At 41.9% G+C, this 20876-nt stretch overlaps 1 protein-coding gene across 2 annotated transcripts in view; it reads left to right on the top strand.

Annotated features, from left to right (window-relative positions):
- NIPAL2 (NIPA like domain containing 2) overlaps positions 1-20876 on the top strand; it is a 70258-nt gene that overhangs the window by 20806 nt on the left and 28576 nt on the right. The window contains exons 2-5 of one of the 2 annotated variants that reach the window (XM_030553546.1): positions 85-153; positions 3918-4089; positions 14206-14265; positions 20414-20535. In XM_030553546.1, coding sequence (XP_030409406.1) covers positions 85-153; positions 3918-4089; positions 14206-14265; positions 20414-20535 — 423 coding nt within the window. The remainder of the gene's footprint in view (positions 1-84; positions 154-3917; positions 4090-14205; positions 14266-20413; positions 20536-20876) is intronic. The other variant, XM_030553547.1, reaches the window with a different exon arrangement.

The following is a 20876-nucleotide window of genomic DNA, read 5'->3' as shown; positions in this document are numbered from 1 at the left end:
AAGATTCTTCTGTTCTATTATGCCTATATAAATTCATAAGTTGCAATGTTTTAATTTTCTTTGTTTTTTAATTAAATTTTGCAGACTCAGCTCTTGGGTGTTTTGCTGGCAATCACTGGAAATTTTCTGATTAGTATCTCTTTGAATATCCAGGTATGAAATATTATTTTCTAATTATTTGGATTTATTTAAATTTTAGTAAATGATATATGTTTTATTTATTTAATTAAAGCACTTTTTAAATAATCATTTTAATAGTCCACTGAAATGTAGGCTTCCCCCCCCAGTAACTCTGTGATAGTGCCATGGTTCTTTAACTTTTCAGTGTGACCGCATGTTACAACAGAAGAAAGTTTCAGGATTCCTCCTTCCAACTAGCCGTAAAAACAGGGAAGCAGATCACTACACCCTTGGACCTCTTCATCATCTCAGTGGTGATTGTCACCCTCAACTTGAGAGCCAGTGTGTTAGTGAATGCAAATCCTAAAGAGAAGCTGCCCATAAACAAAGGCCCCAGTCCTGTTTAATAGAACTAGTCTTGTAAATAAATTAACACATTTACTTAAATGTTTGCAAGATTGGTGCCGAAAGCAGTGCTCGCCAGACTAGTTTCATTGTGCAAGCTGAAGGAAATGCTAATAATAAATAGCATGAAGGACAAAAAGCAAACTGAGGTCCTGACCTTGCACCTTTACCTTCAAGATTAATCCCTTGAACCCAGTTGGACTGTTGGCATGAGTAAGGATCACTGATGTGAATTCTTAAAATCTCTTCTCTTTTAATAATCAAAATTGCTACTAGTTAAAAGGTAACAATTTTTTTTATTGTGATTTCTTTTTTTTCAATCTTGAAAATGTCCCTTTAAGTATTTTTAGTAATCTTACCAATGAATTTTACTGGCAGAATCCACGTTTGAAGCTTCGAAGATTTAAAAAAAAAGAAAAGAGATTTCTCGCAAAATTACTTTGGTAACATTGTATTCAGGCTTTTTTAAGCTCTCTTAGTATAAAACTGATTTTGCCTATTAAGGATGCAACTGCAAATCTTATCTGAGCATAATCTCTTTTACACAATCTTTCATGAAAGTCTGTGGAGTATAAAAATCCACTAATACACCTTTTTATTCAACCAGGGAAAGTCTTCACCAGCCCACTCCTATTTTCTTAAGTATATCCACAGGCCCCTTATAATTTGCCATTGTTCTAAGACACAGCCAGTGTTCCTCAATTCTGGGTTGGAGACCAGGATCTCCTCTAACGGGAGCAGATCCAACTCCGGTGGAAAATCTCTCCCACTGACTACAGTGGAAGTTTGATCAAGGCCAGGGTGAAGAGGTAATTCAGAGTTTCTGCCCTAGTCTTACTTAAAATGTTTGTTTTTTGTAAGGTGGACCTTCACTAGGAAGCACATTGCGAACACACAGGCCTGCAAACAAGCTTTAACTTTTATTCATTAACAACCCAGGCTGAATTTGAACTGAAGCATCTTCCTTTCTTTAAACACTGTGTACAAACTTAATAAAAACTTACTCCCTCTCCCCATGGATAACCAATTGCAGCAGAAACTTCTATTGCCCTATAAAAATGGCATTGTCCCCTTTGGTAATGAAAGAGAGGTTTATTAAATGGACACCTGACTTCTTTAAACCCCAACATTTATTTTGCTATTAATATTAATGGAATATAGGCCAAATTTTGTTACTCTTCACTATCCCACCCATCAGATGACCCCTTCTCCTTGTGTTTCCTTTCTTGCCTCCATTGGTCCCCAAATAAAAAAGCAGTCTGCAAACAAACACACCAGAGTCAGTACAAATTTGTGACTGTATTTCAGCTACATTGGAAATGCCCTCAGAACTCCCAGGTGGGCAAAATACTTATGCTTGGAGCATGAGCAATCTGAACAGCGGAGGATGTGTAAGAGCTGCCAGTGAGTTGAGGTTGTATGATCAAATACATGGAAGGTGTCTCTTCTTGCACTCTAGAATTGTTCTCAGGGCCTCCATATTGTTTTTGGGGGGTGAGGAAACAGAATGAGGGTACAATTAGAGCTCATCAGAAATAAAATCAGGTTTTTGACTAAATGGAATTTCTCACCCAAAGTGTCAGCCTTCTGTGGATATTTTTTTTTAAACTGAAGCCTAAAAATTGAAATATTTCAGACAAAAACCAAAATATGTTGATTCTGAAATGCCACTCCGGTGCCTCATGAGAGTTGTAGTTCTGTTGCCTTATTCTCCCATTATGCTTCATGGCCAGGCTCCCTTGCTGGACGTCATTCTGAAGGTTGCACTACAGCCGTGCAACTGCCATGCTGCACCACCTCCCATCATCAAGAGGCAAGACCATGATGCATCATGGGAGATCTCGTTTGACCAGAGAGCCCAGCCTGTAGAGGAGAATGGGACACCTGAACTACAACTTCCATTAGGCACTGCATCAGCATTTCCAAATCAAAATGTTTTGGTTTTAGAATTTTTTGCTAAAAAACTGAAATTTTTCCACAAGGAAAAGGGCATTTTCCCAACCAGTTCTAGGTAGAGCAGTAACACCAGCCCTCTCGGTTACTGCCTCTTACACTGTGCAGAAGGGCTGGTGAGAAATTTGGTTCTGTATGTGAGACCATATAGATTATTATTTATGTATGTATTTGTAGTAACATAGTACCTAGGAGCCTTCGTCATAGACCAGGACCCCATTGTGCTAGATGATGTACAAACACAAAACAAAAAAATGGTTCCGCTCCAACGTGTTTATAATCTAAGTATAAGACAAGAGAGAACAGATGGATACAGACAGATGGGAGAAACGGAGACAATATTAGGCAGCATGATAGGCAGGGTATCATGATCATATTGGTCCCTTCTGACCTACGAGTCTAAGACTAGCATAGTGAAAATTGCATATCCATCCAATAATTATACATTCTTGACTACCATCTACTCCTTTTAGTGATTTCAGTGCAGCTGGAACTCTGTTTTAGAAGATCCAAATGACCCAGGTCATCAAAACATCCGATCACGGCACAATTCTAGCTATAAAACTAAATAGAAAACAGTCAGCATGCAAGTAAATAGTGCTTCTTCCCTGTAGAAAAAGGTGTTGACAAACTGTTATTTGCCTATGTTACTCCTGTTGAAATAAAGAATAGAAACAGTTGCCTACTGTTGAAATAGAAATTAAGACATTTGGAACATAGACCGTGTTGACAAACTTTCTTGCACTGAGAATAAGCCAATCCAGCTTATGATTTACAATGTGCTGTTTGTTTGTTTGTTCTTTGTATAGCAGGTGATCATGGCCCAAATCCTGCTTGCTTTACTAATGTGTGTAATCCTACTAAAGTCATGCGTGAGTTAGGCAAGCAGAAATAGGCCTCTGTCTTGTGTGAAAGGAATGCCAGTTCCTCCTGATACTAGCCATGCTTAGCTGCACACAGTTTTATTCTTAAACTGTCTTTGAAGCCAAAGGAACACATTCCTCTATGGCCAACTTCACCTGGTTTGTAGCTTCAACTTCATACATTTGCATTGCCAGTTAGGCTCCCCTGGGAATTTTTTTTTCTTCCTGGAAAAACCCTTTGAGATAACACCAGAGGCTTGTAGGGCTAGCCACCTAGACTGTATATTAACTTCAGAGTGCCTTGATATTTTTTCGGGTGGATTTATTTAGTGAGGTAGATTTTTCATCATTTCAAACCAGGATATTTGGTTAAGGAAGCATCAAGCCAAAGTAGCACCGTATTAGTACAAAGCACTATGTCTGCAACATCAAACTGAAACTAATTTTAAAAAAAGACAAAGTCTTGACATACCTGGAATTTGCACTTGACAGGCCCCCTAATTACTCAAATTTCATTCTATGTATTAACACAGTGAAAGCTTCTTTTTTCATCTATTCCTAATAATTAATTTCCAGAAATATGCTCATCTCCGACTGGCATGCCAAGCAAATCAAAAGCCCTATTACGCAAGCAAGCTGTGGTGGTGTGGAATTATCCTCATGGGGCTTGGAGAGTTGGGGAATGCTGCAGCTTATGGATTTGCTCCAGCCACCCTTATAGCTCCATTAGGATGTGTCTCCGTCATAGGTGAGCTGGTTTTCCATGTTTTATTTATGTAGATATTTTACTAAACAATTGTTAGTGAGAAATATAAGAAAAATACAAGAAGGATTGCAGAGAGAAGAGAGAAATTGTTGGGAAATGGGGCTATTACAGTCTGGAAGTGAATGAATCATAAAATTGAATAGGATGAAATTTTAAAATAAACCGCCTACTCAATGCAAAAGATCCCGTATTAATCTATCCCATAGTTTGGCTTAGTGGTCTAGGATAATTCTGTGTAGAACTGCAGTACATGTTGATAGTGAGTCAATATCCAGTTGTTTGAGGTACTCCACAATGGGGTCTGAGCCAAGGCCCATTGATGTCGACAGAAGTCATTCCTTTGACTTCGGTGAGCTTTGGATTGAGCCTTTTGTGATTAAATACTTTCTCTGACTGTCTTATACAGTTGCCTCTCACTGTGGCATCAGGTGGCTTTCCCTTGCTGTCCCTTGCCCATCGCCATCCTCCATGCAGACTGATGCATGGCCTCCACGCAGACCCTTTCTGGCATTCCCTTCTTCCTCTGCCCTAAGCTCTACTGTTGGCTCCACAAAAACTACTGTACTAGGAAGCTTAAACAGTGCTGAGTGGCTTTCCTGAGCCCTTGTATCAGAGTGAATGCCATGCTGTGCATTTGCACCGAGTTGTGGTTTTCCCCAAATTAGTGTCTTTGGTTCCTTCTCTCTTTTGGGAAGTTTATTAAGTGCATAAACTGTTTTATCTCCTCTGATAAGAGATCTGTGTGGTTAGAGAGGCCTACAAAATTCCAGAAACCTTCACTTTGTTTTGGGGCACTACTAATGCTGCCATCTTGTGCTTTCACAGGACAAATTAACACACCATTCAAATAATTATTTATGCCATGGGCCTTATTTTATTATTTCTTATTCCATATTTAGAGCCTTATATTAATGCATTTAAGGACCCAATCACTACAGGGCCAAAACCTTTTTATAATTTTAATTATGGTGGTGATATTTCATTTATATTCTGTTTCTTCTTTTCTGGAGAACTTTATTTTTAAATAGTTTTATCTCATCTGTACCAGTGGAAATTACAATAGATAGGCTAGCATAGCACAGAAGCTGTGGAAATAGGAATTTACTGGTGCAGCTGCATCCCTTAATAGTGTTGCTTCACATCCAAAACTGAAGCATCCAGTACAGCTGTATCAGGATCCAGGTACACTGGAATTCATCTTGACACCAGAAACAGCATCTATTTTATGGACTGTCTCATTCTATCAGTTCTCCTCCTCAACTCAACACTTCTGAAAATGATGCTGCAACCTGGAGTCTTTCTTCAGAAAGGCTGAGTTCTCTTCCCTGCAGACTTCCTGGCAGTAGTGGAAGGATTCATTCATGCACACATGCATGAAGGGGGTGTGTGTGTGTAAGAAGGGAAGGTATAGGCAGCTTATTGTACCCTTTAACTTTTAAAATGTTCCAAGTTTGGCATCAAGTCCAACTGTACATCAGCACACACAGTCCTTGGAAGGATTTACCATAGAAGGAAATGAAATATTTACCTGAGGATCAAACAATATGTTGGGCTGACACATACATATGTACTTTGTAGTGGCAATAATTATAACTCCAGCAATTGCAAATCTTGCCAGTTCCAGATGTCTTGGAATACTAAAGAAGCATTGTTCAGATAAAAATCAGTATTAAAAAATTACCCAGCAACCCATTAGATTTTGAAAAGTATTTTCTTTTCGTTTTTCATTTCTTCATTCTACTTTATATTGTATTTACTTTTTGCACTTTATGCAGTTTGGACAACAAAACTAGATCTGGTCAGTTTCACGTTCCTTGTACCTTTCTCTCCACCTACATTTGCAGGGAAATGTATTCATTAAACAATCTGTCTCTATTGCTTCTCCTGCTCCTCCTACTCCCAAAAAATCGTGGAAAACATTTCCATAAACATTACATTATTCTCACTGCCCTGCCTCCCACTCTCTTTTTAACCAAACCAAAAGTTGGTTTTAAAATATGACTATCCCTCAAACACTTTATATTCCATTCCCTTCTACCCACTCTGAATATCATTTCCTTAAGCAATGTAGAATATTAAACTATATATTGTCCAGCAAACACATTCATCTAGCAATTCTGTACCTTACTCTGCCTGCTTCTCCAGCACTTAGTTTGAGCACAGACAAACTATTTTAGTTAGATAACCTCCCAACAGAAAGTAAACTGCAAATGTCAAGAAAGAAGAAATAAACTATCAGATTCAGTGTGCTGATGAAGTCAACACCTCCAGTAATACTCCCTACCACTAGATGTTTTCTTACTGAAACTACTGCCATGGGAACAGTATTTTGTTAATTTTAGGCCCTCTTTTCGAGCTGTGATGGACTGATCAAGTCAAATATCACCTTCTGCTAATAACTGGGCAAAAGTAACTTATATAGCAGATCTTTTAATAGAAGAAATATTTTTCTCATTAAATTTCAGCTAGTTCAGGGCGGGAGGAGGTCATACCTGAGCTGGCTTCAATTTTACACTGAAATTGAATGTCCTTCTTTCCACAGGTCATAGTTCAGTGTTAAGATTGAGAAATTAAGCACTCAAAAGTAAAACTTCTTAAGTTTATTTGAATAGACAACCTTAACTCTGCCCTCTTCATGCGTATTTTTCAAAATATCATCCCTCTGTCACAAATCTGTCAAATAAGAGAGTCTGGAATTTCTTATATTCTTACAGTACTTATAATGGACCTGCTCCTAGGATTGGATATGCTGTGTGTTACCATGCTGTGCTGCTACATATTACAGATTATACATTTAAAGTGATGATATGAACATTTTGTTTTCAATTAATATGAAAACTCTGTGCCTGATCCTATGAGGTGGTGCCATTAGTGAGTTTTATAAGGGGGAATCCAGCACTGTGAAGATATGGGCCAGAAATTGGCCCTATAATAGTAATTTTTTAAAAAATAGATTCAATCCAAGAAGACAAGATCATGGTTTTGAATGACACAGTGGGAATATTCTTTGAACAATTGCAATGATGTGAGCTCTAACATCTGTTCAGGGTTTTCAGTCATTTGAGCAGACAGCTGTTCTCTTCTCCAAGGAAAGAAAACAGCACATTTTTAATAATGTATTTTAAAAAACAGATCTTAAAATAGCATTTTATGTTTTTAAAAATTAAAAATAGTGTTTATATTTATAACAGGTGATTCTTTTTTCTTCAGGCTTCTGTTTCTGCTTGAATAAGTGGGCAGAAAATAAGGAGAGGGCTGTGATATCGGAGGCCATCTTTTATAAAGTTCTTATCACTTTATGAAAAATTGGTTTTATGCATAATCCACTAAGGTTGGCATTGCTGAGATGTTTTGCATTTTCATATGTCCATTCCCAAATGGCTTTGGGTCAAGAAGTTAGTTCTGCTACTTTAAAGATGGTATAGTTGAAAAGAAGTACTTTACAAAAATGTCTGAGAACTCTTTCCTGAGCGTGGAACTCTGTCACATGTTCCACCTTCTCTCTCATTCATTATTATGTAACATCCTTGTGATAAAGAGGATCGGTGGTTCTGAGAACTCAGCTAAGAGCAGCCCTGATACAGTCACCATAACGTTTTATTTCAGAAATTTTTAAAAAATCATTTATTCTTCTCATTCTAAAAGAACACATAGCTGGATGTTATGGTTTTCTTTTCTTTTCTTTTCTTTGTAATTCAGCATCTTGAGTTAACTAAGATTTACCATTCTCTGTTGATATCAGCCTCCAATATTTCTGTAACTTTTTTGATGGAAGAAGCAGCTAGGTATGGAAAAGACCTTTTTCTGACATCTTGTCCACCATCTTTTCCTTTCTGTCTGTGCCACTTAGTCATCCTTGACACGCCACATCTTCAGTGTGTAATGGATAGGAAAAGGTCACTTTTTGTAATTCCTTCCTTTCTTTTCTGTTCAGGACAACATTTATATCCATCTTGCATGATAAAAACAGGCTTGATTGGCCAATTAACTGTTAGGCACTTCTAACACTTCTTGGGCAGAATGGCACTGACGCTAAGAAATTACATGTAGCGTCATGTTTAATGTTGTTGTGTATGCATGCAATCATTGTTTCATTTTCTTCCTTTTGTGGTATGTCTTGACACAGGGATAGATCCAGGGCTTTATCTAATCTGTCTAGCCAAGTGCGCATAAGAGCATCCATCACCACAGTATCTAAGTATCCCTCATCAAAATTAACCATAATAGGTCAATAGTCTAATTTTAATCCCTGCTCCTAGTTATTCCCTAGCTCCATTCCTGGAGTGGCATATTTTAGGGACATAGGCTGATGCGGTGGAGGTTAAAGAATGACTCTGTAGCCATTCTATGACCTGGGGAGAAAAATTCCTTTCCTATAGGCCTCCAGGAGAGATACCCTTTGCAGTATCTAAAGTCTGTGCTGGATGAAAAGATTTAGGACTTATTCAAGAGGTTTAATGAGACCAGAAGTAATGTTTTCTCCATTAAAAAAACAAAAAACAGTGAAGAAAGTTGGTCCTTCTGCAGTGTTTTGAAACTTAAACACTGTAGCAGTAAGAACCTGAAAACAGACCCTCAACTGGTGTAAATTATCAGCTCCACAGACTTCAATGGGACTATGACAATTTACATTAGCTGAGGTTCTGCCTCTTGAAAATGAAATCAACAGAAGGGCTTAAATAATGCCAGGTAAACATTCTTTCACATTTCATCTAAATTATTGTTACTGATGTTGCAAAACTTACAGTTTTAAGTTATTCCCCTTTAAATAATGGATGTGGTCTTGTGCTTGCTCTAGCCAGGCTTAATAGTCAGAGAGTGTGAGTCAGAACTTCACTTCTGGGTCACACATTACCAGAAGGATATTGACAAGTGGGAGAGATTTCACAGCAGGGCATCAAAAACTGTGTGGAGGTGTGTGTGTGATCTATTTAAAAAAATAAGTAAATGAGCTAGTCTAAGATATGAAAAAGGGATCTGGAAAGACAATTTACAAATATTCAGAAGTTATAAACATACAGAAGAGAGAAATTAAGGGTAATATATGGGCCTATAAATAGGAGTAATAGAATGACATTTAGAAAGGGTAAGTTTAATAAATGGGAAACAGCTTAACAATGAAATATTACACTGTGGAATAGTCTCTAAGGGGAAATGTGGTGGAAATCTCATCACTTGGATCTTTTAAGGTTAAATTGGTCAAAACACTAGAAAAAGTACTGTAGGGATCAATCTTGCATTGATAAAGGGATGGATTGAATATTCTAATATGTGTTTTTTGTCGCCAACTTCTGTGATTCTGTATTTATCCCTTTTTAAAAGAAAAACAAAAATAAACCTAATTATACACGCCATATCTGTGAGACAACAGTTGTTTTTCAATCACTGCTCGGACTATTAATTGTTTATTAGTGATAGACATCAAATTTAAAATTATTCTCGATTTCTTCTTGTGCCACAGAAAGCGTATAATTGAGGATAACCAGACACAGAAAAATCCTGGGAAAAATCAGCAATGGTCTAAACTAATGAATGTAGCACTCTACATTTTTCCCTGGTTAAATGTATAATTGTACATCATGCAGAATAAAGAGTCTTCCAAACATTTCTTTCAGGAAACTGGAATTTGTATGCTGTAGCACTACACTGTTAATGAATACAAAACAGCCTATATTATGTTGATGCATGAAAAGACAAGGTTATTTCAACAGAACAATTAAGCCCTTAAATTAAGATTTTTTTTTCCCTTTTGTATGCAGTAGTTTTTGCTTAGCATAACTGTGATACTGCAGCAAATCATAAGCTGTGCAGTGCAATGGTAACTCTGTTTTTGAAGACTCAGTCTTGAGTTTTTCAAGCCTTTAGAAAGGGCCCATATTTTCCATGGGGCCTATCTTCTCTGTTTTGTATGTAGCTCCTACTAATGTCTAACCCAGGGTAGAAAGGAGCTCAGAGAATTCTTTAGATTTTTTTTTTTTTAAATCAGTGAGATCCTGCTTTGTCCAGGCTAAATTTTACTAGGTGCTAAGCATTAGGGCAAAGTCTTCAAAAGTGCCTAACAGGACATCTATAGGTACTGCTGTCAGGAGGTATGATTGCAGTATGTGTTGATGTACCCAAGCTAGCTTTGATCTAGCCAGACCAAAACTAGCTTAAATAACAATAGCTGTGTGACGTCCTGGCAGCAAGGATGGCAACTGTTTAAGTAGGTACTCTGGGTCTTGGGCAGGCATGGCTAGCCTGTGCAGCCACCATACTGCCGCAGCTTCATTGCTATTTTTATTTGAGTTAGCTAGATCAAAACGAGCCAAGGTACATCTGGATATGCTGCAGTCAAACCTCCTGACTGCAGTGTAGACATACCCTCAGTGGAATTCTCACAATCCCATGACCCCAGGAGTCGTGGCTTTAAGAAAAAGACCAAAATTTATAAAACTCATGATAAAATTGCAAGAACTGGCAACGCTCCAGCTGAGTAGTCCCACTGATGTCAATAGGAACAGTCATGTGCATAAAGTTACTCATGTGTGTTTGAAGAATCAGGGCCTAAAATTTAGTATTCTCCCCTAGTGTTGGAGACCCTCTGTTCCCCATTCACTTTCATGGGAATTGAGGGCATTTGGCATCTTCTAAGAGGTACTCAGTACCTTGCAGGGGTAGGTCACAAATCTTTTTGGTCTTTCATTTAACATATTCATTAACTTGTAAGATAAGATCACAGGCTCAAAAAATCCCTTCTATTACGGAAGCATCAGTTCATTAGCAATGATTCTTTGTTGTTATAGCAACTGTCTAGGTAGATGCCCTGATAAGAAATTTGAAAGGGCTGTGATTGCATGATTGCAGGGAGAGAAAGAGAGCAGTAATTCAGTTTCTGGGGGTGGAGAGTGGGGGCTCTCCCCCTCCCCCCCCTTTGTTGGTTGGCTCTGGTTTTACAAGGTGTTGCTTGGATACCAATGTGTTTTTGCTCAGCAAAGCTGTCATCTTAATGTTGTGCAAAGGAAGCATAATCAGCCAAGTAGGTACATCTTCGAGATGCACTTTCAGAAATAGTTTCTTTTATTATTATTAATGGTTTAGCTAGACCTACATAACTCTTCATATCACTTACATCTAAGCTGTTTAGAAAAATGTTGTGTTTCTGTTAGGAGACTTTCTGCAGTATGGATGAGTGCAGAAGTGCTATTGAATGCTGATCTCTGTCTATCTCCTGATGTTCATGGAGACCTCACACTGATTTATTTTTTTTTTAAAACATTTTGCAGCTCAAGAAATCATTTGTACCCTCCTTGTCATGCATGTCAATATCTCCCATGCAGCAGGTCACGGGCTGGATATTTTTTTCCTTGTCTTCTGCATTTGATCATATGCAGACATTACATTTTACAACCATTAGGACCAGCACTATAGCAGAAACAATGGCAATACTTTGCATTTCTTTACAAAAGATTGTGCAATATTTTGCATTTCTTTACAAAAGATTGTGCAATATTTTGCAAATGCTCAAAATATGCTTGGCAGCTAGGCACAGGTGATTTGTTTTGTCATCCATGAAATGGAGATACTGAGGACTGGAAGGAGGCATGGGGGAAGAGGAATAAAATGAGAGAGTTGACCAGGGAAAGGAGTTGGGTCTCAGAAAAAAGGTTGTGGCTTGCACTGAGTTGTGACTAACTCCTCCCAATACTCCTGACTTTGCCTTCCTCTCCGAAGCCTTAAGGTCCTCCCTGCTACTCATCACTAGGCCCTTTAGACGTATGCTGACTCTGTGGGTGCTGTGGGGCTGGAGCACCCACAGAGAAAAAATGGTGGCTGCTAAGCACCCACCAGCAACCCCCCATCAGGTCCTCCCCAAACCCTGAGTGCCTCCCACTCACCAGGGGCCCTGCAGCACAGTGCTTCCGGCATGCTCAGGGGAGGGGGCAGAGCTGGGGTGAGGGCCTTGGGGGAAGGGGTGGAGTGCAGGCAGGACCTGGGGTACGCAGCTGGGCGTCAAGCACTCCTCAGCAAGTTGAAAAGTTGGTGCCTGTGCCCTTAGAAGACCTTTAAAAAGTGCCTCATATGAAGGTGTGTTACATGTTGTTTATTTTCAGTTTTCAGCAAATCACAACCAGTCTCCTAGTCAGTAGTGCAAATTAGAAAGTTTGTCCTGTAATTTTCATGGCTTTCATCCACAGATTTCAAGGTACTTCTGCAAATATTGTATACTTTAAGGAAGTATTTTCATACCACTATACAGATGAATAAAAAGAGGCCCAGAGAAATATTCAGAGTTATGCATTGCCGTGAAGTGCGCACGGCTGGGCATAGAACCTAAGAACTGGTCGTCTACTCCTGGGGGAATTCTGCGCCACTATGCGTGTGCAGAATTCATGTGCCCTGCAGATTTCTTTGCTTCTCTGAAGAAAAATGACTTTCTGACAGGGAATCAAAGAGAAGCTGCAAGAGCAGTCACACACCACTCCCTAGCAGCGCAGGTATGTCATTTCAGGCTCCTGGAGCAGCTGGCAGAAAGGTAAATCACCACAGGACTGGAGATACTCCAGCCAGTTGCTCCTACTCTGAGCCAGGATCAGCTGCTTGTCCCGGCTGGACTGGAGGCAGGGGAGGATGGGACTTCCTCTTCCCTTACAAGGAGGGGCTGGGGCTGTGTCAGATCCACCCCCAGAAACCTCCCCTAGCTGCTGTATCCTCCTCTACTTCCTGACCCCATCACTCCTCAGCAGTGGGGGGAGGGTCACTGTACAGGGAGCTGCCCCTCCATCTACCCAACTCCCATGCATCTGGACCTTCCCTACCCAGACACCCCCACCAAGCCTCACCCTGTACGTCTAGAACCCCCCTGACCCTCCATACCCAAACCCCACCCCACTGAACCTCAACCTCTACATCTGGAGCCCCCCTACAACCAGACCTCCTGCCTCCGGTCCCCAATCCCTGAACCCAGATCATCCCCCACTGAGTTCCCTGCACTCAAACCCCCACCCTGATGAGCCCCACCTCCCTGCACCACCCTGAGCCCCCACATCCAGACCCCCAAGCCACTGACCCCCAAATACCTGCATCCAGACCCCCAGCCCACCTAGCCCCACTCCCTCAGCACTCAGACCTCCCTGCTGAGACCCCCCCCACACACATCCCTCCACTGAGCCCCAACCACTTTCACTTGGAAGCCCCTGCAGAGTCCCATTGCCCCTGCAATGAGCCTCTGTGCATCCAGATCCCCCTACACCTAGATCCCCCCCACTGAGCTGCCTGCACCCAGGTTGTCCCACACAGAATCCTCTCACCCCACTCTTGCAGTCCCCCACACTGACCCCCTCCACACTTGGATCCTGTCTGGTTGAGCCTGTCTGCCCCACACCTGGTGTGCCTGGTGCACCGGGGCAAGGCCTCAGGGTGTTTCTAGGGCAGGCCCAGGTCTTGTGCAGTTTCAGCGTTGGGTGCAGCCTCACCACTGTGTCCATGTCCTTGGGGTGGGGAATGGGTCAGGCTGCAGGGTGATCTCCCACCTTTGTACAGCCAGTGCCCTGTGCTCCTCACTGCCATGCTGGAACCTCTGCATTTATTTATTGACAAATAAAACTTGCAGAATTTTAAAATATTGTGTGCAGAATTTTTAATTTTTTGGCACAGAATCCCCTCAGGAGTAGTTTACATTCAGTTTTGGTGCTGCTTTAATTTTTTCTGATGAAGCTATAGTGATTACATAAACAATGTCCACGTTTGGGGGTCACAATTCTTGAACTGCATTTGTTTCAAATGGATACAGTTAAAATGTTACAAAAACTGTGTGTAGACAAGCCCTAAAGATGGAATTCTGCTTTCAGTTACACCAGAGCAAAAATGGAGGCTCTTCCAAAGTCAAGGGAGTTAATCTGAATTTATACCTACAACATACACCATTGTAAGTGACAGCTCAGTTTGATTCCTGAAGTCCCTGTTCTCAGTCCCTTGATCATACTACCACTGCACTGAGCCTCAGTAACTGCATGACAAAGCATGCTGCAGCCATCACAGCAGTTATTATGTGTTTATGCCTGGCCCATCCCATTTTAATACAGTGTTGTATAAATATATATATATTTTTTTCCCCAGGCAGCGCGTTTATATCTGTCTTATTCCTAAAAGAAACCATGAGGGCTGCTGATATGTTAGGTAAGTAAGCAGTTGCGAACACAAGCATGTGTGGTTCCATATGCTTAGCAAACTGGAACTCTCAATCTCAAACACCCCCACTTGCCCCAGCAAATGTTTAAAGGCATATACTTTAAAAATTGGGCCCATATCACAATGTGAAGGAAAATCTTTAGTTCTGTCAAGCGATTAAAAAAATGAATCACAATTAATTGCACGATTAAAAAAATTAATTGTGATCAATCATGCTGTTAAACAATAGAATACCATTTATTTAAATATTTTTGGATGTTTTCTACATTTTCAAATATATTGATTTCAATTACTACACAAAATACAAAGTGTACAGTGCTCACTTTTTTTATTACAAATATTTGCACTGTAAAAAACAAAAGAAATAGTATTTTTCAATTCACCTGATAGAAGCACTGTCGTGCAGTCTCTTTATCGTGAAAGTTGAACTTAAAAATGTAGAATTATGTCCAAAAATACCCTGCATTCAAAAACAAAACAATGTAAAACTTTAGAACCTACATATCCAATCAGTCCTACTTCTTGTTCAGCCAATTGCTCAGACAAACAAGTTTGTTCACATTTGCAGAAGATAATGCTGCCCACTTCTTGTTTACATCATCATCTGAAAGTTAGAACAGGCATTTGCATAGCACTGTTGTAGCTGGTGTTGCAAGATATTTACATGCCAGATGCGTTAAAGATTCATATGTCCCTTGATGCTTCAACCACCACTCCAGAGGATATGCGTATATGCTGATGATGAGTTCTGCTCAATCACGATCCAAAGCAGTGCAGACCAATGCATGTTCATTTTCATCATTGGAGTCAGATGCCACCAGCAGGTTTATTTTCTTTTTTGGTGGTTTGGATTCTGTCGTTTCCACATCAAAGTGTTGCTCTTTTCAGACTTCTGAAAGCTTGCTGAACACACCTCGTCCCTCTCAGATTTTGGAAGGCACTTCAAATTCTTAAACCTTAGGTCGAGTGCTGTCGCTATCTGTAGAAATCTCACATTGGTACCTTCTTTGCATTTTGTCAAATTTGCAGCGAAAGTGTTCTTAAAACAAACGTGCTGGATCATCATCCGAGACTGCTGTAACATGAAATATATGGCAGAAGGCGGGTAAAGCAGCAGAGGACATACAATTCTCCCCTAAGGAGTTCAGTCACAAATTTAATTAACGCATTATTTTTTTAACAAGCGTCATCAGCATGGAAACATGTCCTCTGGAATGATGGCCGAAGCATGAAGAGGCATATGACTCTTTAGCGCATCTGGCACATAAAAATCTTGCGCAGCCAGCTACAACAGTGCCATTCAAATGCCTGTTGTCACTTTCAGGTGACTTTGTAATTAAGAAGAGGGCAGCATTATCTCCTGTAAATGTAAAAAACTTGTTTCCCTTAGCGAATGGCTGAACAAGAAGTAGGACTGAGTGAACATGTAGGCTCTAAATTTTTACATTGTTTTGTTTTTGGGTGCAGTTATGTAACAAAAAACTACATATGTAAGTTGCATTTTCATGACAAAGAGATTGCACTACAGTACCTGTATGAGGTGAATTGAAAAATACTATTTCTTTTGTTTATCTTTTTTACAGTGCAAACATTTGTAATCAAAGTAATATAAAGTGAGCACTGTACACTTTGTATTTTGTGTTGTAATTGAAGTTGATATATTTGAAAATGTAGAAAAACATCCAAAAATATTTAATAAATATCAATTGGTATTCTGTTGTTTAACAGTGCGGTTCATAGTGATTCATTTTTTTGAGTTAATCGCGTGAGTTAACTGCGATTAATCAACAGCCCTAAAAATCTTATTTGCATATGAAAATTAGACAATAATCCAAAATCCTCCACGCTTAGAGCTATAACTTAGGGTTTACATATAGTAGAGGTTACTTACCATACTTAAGATCACACTTTCATTGCATATTTTTAACTCTGAGATGGTATTTAGTATTTTATGAACATGATGCAAGTTCAGTACAAATGGCTAGGTCAGGCCTGCACAACTCGTAAAGCGGCGAGAGCCACATTACTCCAAATAAAACAGCTGAGGGCTGAAACCCCCCCCGGCCCCGCGGAAACAACCCCCCCTGGCCCAGCGGAAACACTCTGCCCCAGCACCGCCCAGCCCTGTAGAAACAAACCCTCCTTTCCCAGTGCAGCCCCACCAAAACAGCTGTGGGCCAAAAAGGAAGGTTGGGGGTGGGGAGGTGATACTTGATTTTAAATCAACCAGGGGCTCCCAGCTGTGGGAACCCGGAACTTTGTGGGGCTGGGGCAGGGATTTAAAGGACCCAGAGCTCCTGCTGCTGAGGGGAGGCCGGCCCTTTAAATCCCAGCCCCAGCGCATCCACTGGAGCCGCCGCCGGGATTCAAAGGGCTCTGGGCTGCCTGTGGCGGCGGGGAGCCCTGAGCCCTTTAAATCTCAGCTAAGGCCGAGAATCTCTGTGGGCAGCTCAGAGCCCTTTGAATTCCGGCCACGGCTGAGATTTAAAGGACTCTGAGCTCCCCATGGCTGTGGGGAGCCCAGAGCCTTTGAATCCCATCCACAGCTGGCAAGGCCGGCTTTAGGAAGTGTGGGGCCCAATTCGAACATTTTCGGCGGGGCCCTGGCAGGGATGACTGAAAGAAAAAAAAATGTAAAAAAAAAAAAGCCTTTCATTTCATAGCAACTGGTTCCCTATAAAAAGTTCTGCCACAGTGTTTATTTTTTGTACCAATAGGGTTACCATACGTCCGTATTTTCCTCCTGGATGGCGATTTAAGATCCAAAAAGCCTGACATGTCCGGGAAAGTACAGATGTTTGTTAACCCTACCTAAAGTTCTTTTTTAAAAAGATGTGTCTGAACTAGAAATGAGCTCCGCCACTCCCTGAGGGTGTGCTAGGGTGCACGTGTGGGTCCCAGCTGCTCCCTGCCCACCTCATGGAAGCAGGTGTGCAGGGTTACTTCCCTGGGAACTACAGGGCACCAGTGGACATGGGGCTGGCTGGAGGTGGGAGGAAGGTGGCTGGAGGTAGGGTCTGGCTGCAGGCTGGGCAAGGGGTGTGGGGCAGGCTGGAGATGGCGTGTGGGAGCTGGCTGGCTGGCTGGCTTCAGGCAGGGCCATAGGGGGAGTGCAGCATGGGTTGGCAGGGCTGGAGACAAAGGAGTGCAGGACTGGCTGGCTTCAGGCAGGGTGTGTGGCAGGGGTTGGCTGGAGACAGGGAAGAGGGTGCAGGGCTGGCTGGAGACGGGTTGGTGCAGGGCTGAAGGCAAGGCAGGGGGTGAGGGGCTGGCTGGAGACGGGCTGGCCGTGGGCAGCGGGTACAGGGCTGGCTGCAGACAGGAACTGGTGCAGGCAGGGCAGGAGGTGTGGCAGGGGTTGGCTGTGGGCAACTGGTGCAGGTACAGTGGGTACAGCCCATCCTGTATGGTGAGTGCCCCCTCCTCCTGCCTCCCCCACCAGGGTAGCAGTAGCAGCCTTTGGCTCAGGAGCTATTTAAAGGGCCTGGGGTTCCCCTGCTTCCACTGCCCCAGCCCTGTAAATAGCTGCAGGAGCCCTGCGGAAGTGGTGGGGCTCCAGGGACGATTTAAAGGACCAGGGCAGCAAAGGCATCTGGAGACCCTCCCCCCCCACTACCCCAGGGCTCTGGGGGCTATTTAAAGAGCCTGCGGCTCCCCTGCTTCTACCGCCCGAGCCCTGTAAATAGCCGAGGGAGCCCTGGGGAAGCGGTGTGGCTTCAACGACTATTTAAGGACGGGGGCGGCAGAGGCAGCTGGAGCCCTGGCCCTTTAAATAGCCCCCCGAGCTCCCCGCTACCCCAGGGCTCTGGGGGTATTTAAAAGGCCGAGGGCTCCCCTTCTTCTATCGCCCCAGCCCTTTAAATAGCCACGGGAACCCTGGGGAAGTGATGGGGCTCCAGTGGCTATTTAAAGGGCCAGAGCCGTAGAAGCGACGGGAACCCCGGACTTTTTAAATAGCCCCCAGAGCCCTACCCCAGGGCTCCAGCAGTGGTGCTCTGGTGGCAATTTAAAGGGCCTGGGAGCCACAGGCCTTTTAAATTGCCCCCTGGGGAAACTGGGCCACCCCGCTATAGCGCACTGGCTTTTGCCGGTACACCGTACTGGGGCTTGGGCATGTGGCCCTCTTAGGGACGGGCTGATTCAGGGGAATTGGTTGAATTGGCCTAAAGCCGACCCTGGTGGCTGAGATTTAAAGAGCTCTGGGCTGCCCGCCAGTGTGGGCAGCGCAAAGCCCTATGAATCCCGGCCGCGGCTGAGATTTAAATGGCTCTGGGCTACCCACCGCTGCGGGCAGCCCAGAGCCCTATGAATCCCAGCCGCGGCTGGGATTTAAATAGCTCTGGGCTCCCCGCGGCTGTGGGCAGCGCAGAGCCTTTTGAATCCCGCCGCGGGCCGCACAGTGAGCCTCTGCAGGCCGTATGTTGTGCAGGCCTGGGCTAGGTGATTAGCTGTTCTTTCAAATTAAAGGGTGTTTTTACACTGAAGGTATTACACAAAAATTAAAGCTTCGTTTAAAAAATGGAGAACTATTTACTCCTTTATACTAATTTAGTCATTCCAAAAAAGCAGGAGAGAAAATCATGTTATCAAATGTCTTACTATGGAACAAGGTCTTTGTTGCAAAAGCCGTAGGCTTTCTGGCTGCATCAAAGATTTTAGTTGTTTCAAAACTGTCTTCCTCTGCATTCTTCATTTATAACCTTGAAGGAATCGAGCATTTTAACAGAAAGAGGCAAACAGATTTCAGTTTTTGCTTTTTAAACTGTGCCTTCCCGGATGAATTACCCAAGTGAGCAGTGCCATTGATATTTTGGGGGACATGCTACTCATGTGGCATATTGAGCAAGATTTAGTCCATAGTGTGATAATTATAGCACAGCTGTTGTTGTGCACATTTTTGAGAAAGAGGTTCAGTGTTGTTCCAACAACCTATAATATTTACTTAGGTTTTGGATCCTAAACTGCCAACTCAACTGATACACTGAGACTACATCCCTCAACTGATCATTGCCTTATACATTGCACATTGCTTTAACTAGCATTCAACACTGATTTATTTTATTTCTGTTAGTTTGACTTTACATGAAGGATTTAACAGTGTTGCTGCATTCCATAGGAATGAGCTGTATAATGGGAAATATGGTGATGTTTTTGCAGGCACATAAATTTAGAACAGTTCTGCTTTTCCAAAGAAACCGTGCTGTAGCAGTGCCAGCAATGTCCTGCTGATGTGCTTTGTTTTGTATTCTTAAACCTCATGTTCCATATTGATTTATTGGTTTCCAGGAATGTTTAATGATTACTTAAAACAACTACATTGAATTAGGTAAGATATTAGCTAATCAATGGAGCTTCTGAGCTCAGTAATCAGCCTAGTTACATCTAGATATCCCCAGGAACATCTGGGTTTGTCAGCTGGCTATCCACAGGGCAGAAGTTCCAGACTTTTATTAAAAACACAGTAATACAAGTTTGACCTTGAAAAGGGGCCCCCACAACCAGATAACTGAGTAGCCTCTTGCAAATCAACTCTGCCCTTTTATGAAACAGTTCGTAGATCCGCAAGGCTGGTAGGGAGTGGCAAAAGGGCTGGCTTCATGTCAGCTTTACACTTAGCTGTGAACTTGTCACACATCTGTTGCTCTTAGAGATTCCAGGCCAGATCCTTAGCAGTATAAATCTGTGTAGCTGCTTTGACTTCAGAGGAGTTACACTGATTTACACCAGCTGAGAATCTGCCCCTGCCTCAATAAACAGCATGTCCTTTTAGTTGACAGTAATTTGGGACATGGTCATGACTATCAGAAATAAGGGACCTGATTCTCCTTTGTTCTGCATTTGCTGTTAAAGCCAAGCATGTTCTCAAATGCTTTGCTGAACCAGGGTCCTATTTCAGAAAAGTATGAAACTATGTTGATAATGTCTCTTTATAGTTCTGAAGGAGTTCCCCAGAATTCTTCTGGATTTTATTTAATAACTATACTAGGTAAGACTTCAGATACAGGCAACATGACTAGCTAATTTTATATCTAATTAAGTGGACTTAACTTTGTGCTAGAAACTACTTTCAAAGGGGCTTGAAGGGTAAATTGGACAATAATATACTTTGTAAAAGAATATGTGTTTTTATTTAAAGGTGGAACCCTGACAATTGCAGGAACATATTTGTTGGTGACATTCGCTCCAAATGTAACCCAGGAGTTCACGGCAACTAAAATACAGAATTATTTAATTAGCTGGCAGTTTCTGATCTATGTGGTAAGTTTCTTGTTTATAATTCTCTGTAAGTCAAAATATCTTGATTTTTGCATCACAAGTCACAATGTCAAATAGCTGCTCCTGAAGCAAATTGTTCCCAGTACAATGGCCATAACCATGTGCTGCAGATCAGCTCCTCAAGTGCTTTCCTCCTCTCCATCCTGGGGTCCAACAGATCCTGACATTTGTTGAACTTCAGATGAGCAGAGGGTTGATTGAGAAAAGGGTGGGAATTTGCAAAAAGAGGAGAATTTAAATTTTAGTGGCTTGGGAGGGAGTAAATATTGGCACTGGTTGTACATGATTTGAATGTATTTATTCCATATTTTCTATACATGCAT

Source organism: Gopherus evgoodei, chromosome 2, assembly GCF_007399415.2.
Source record: "Gopherus evgoodei ecotype Sinaloan lineage chromosome 2, rGopEvg1_v1.p, whole genome shotgun sequence".
Lineage (NCBI taxonomy): Eukaryota > Metazoa > Chordata > Testudines > Testudinidae > Gopherus > Gopherus evgoodei.
The sequence above is the reverse complement of the archived record's forward strand: the minus strand, read 5'-3'. Positions and strand labels throughout refer to the sequence as shown.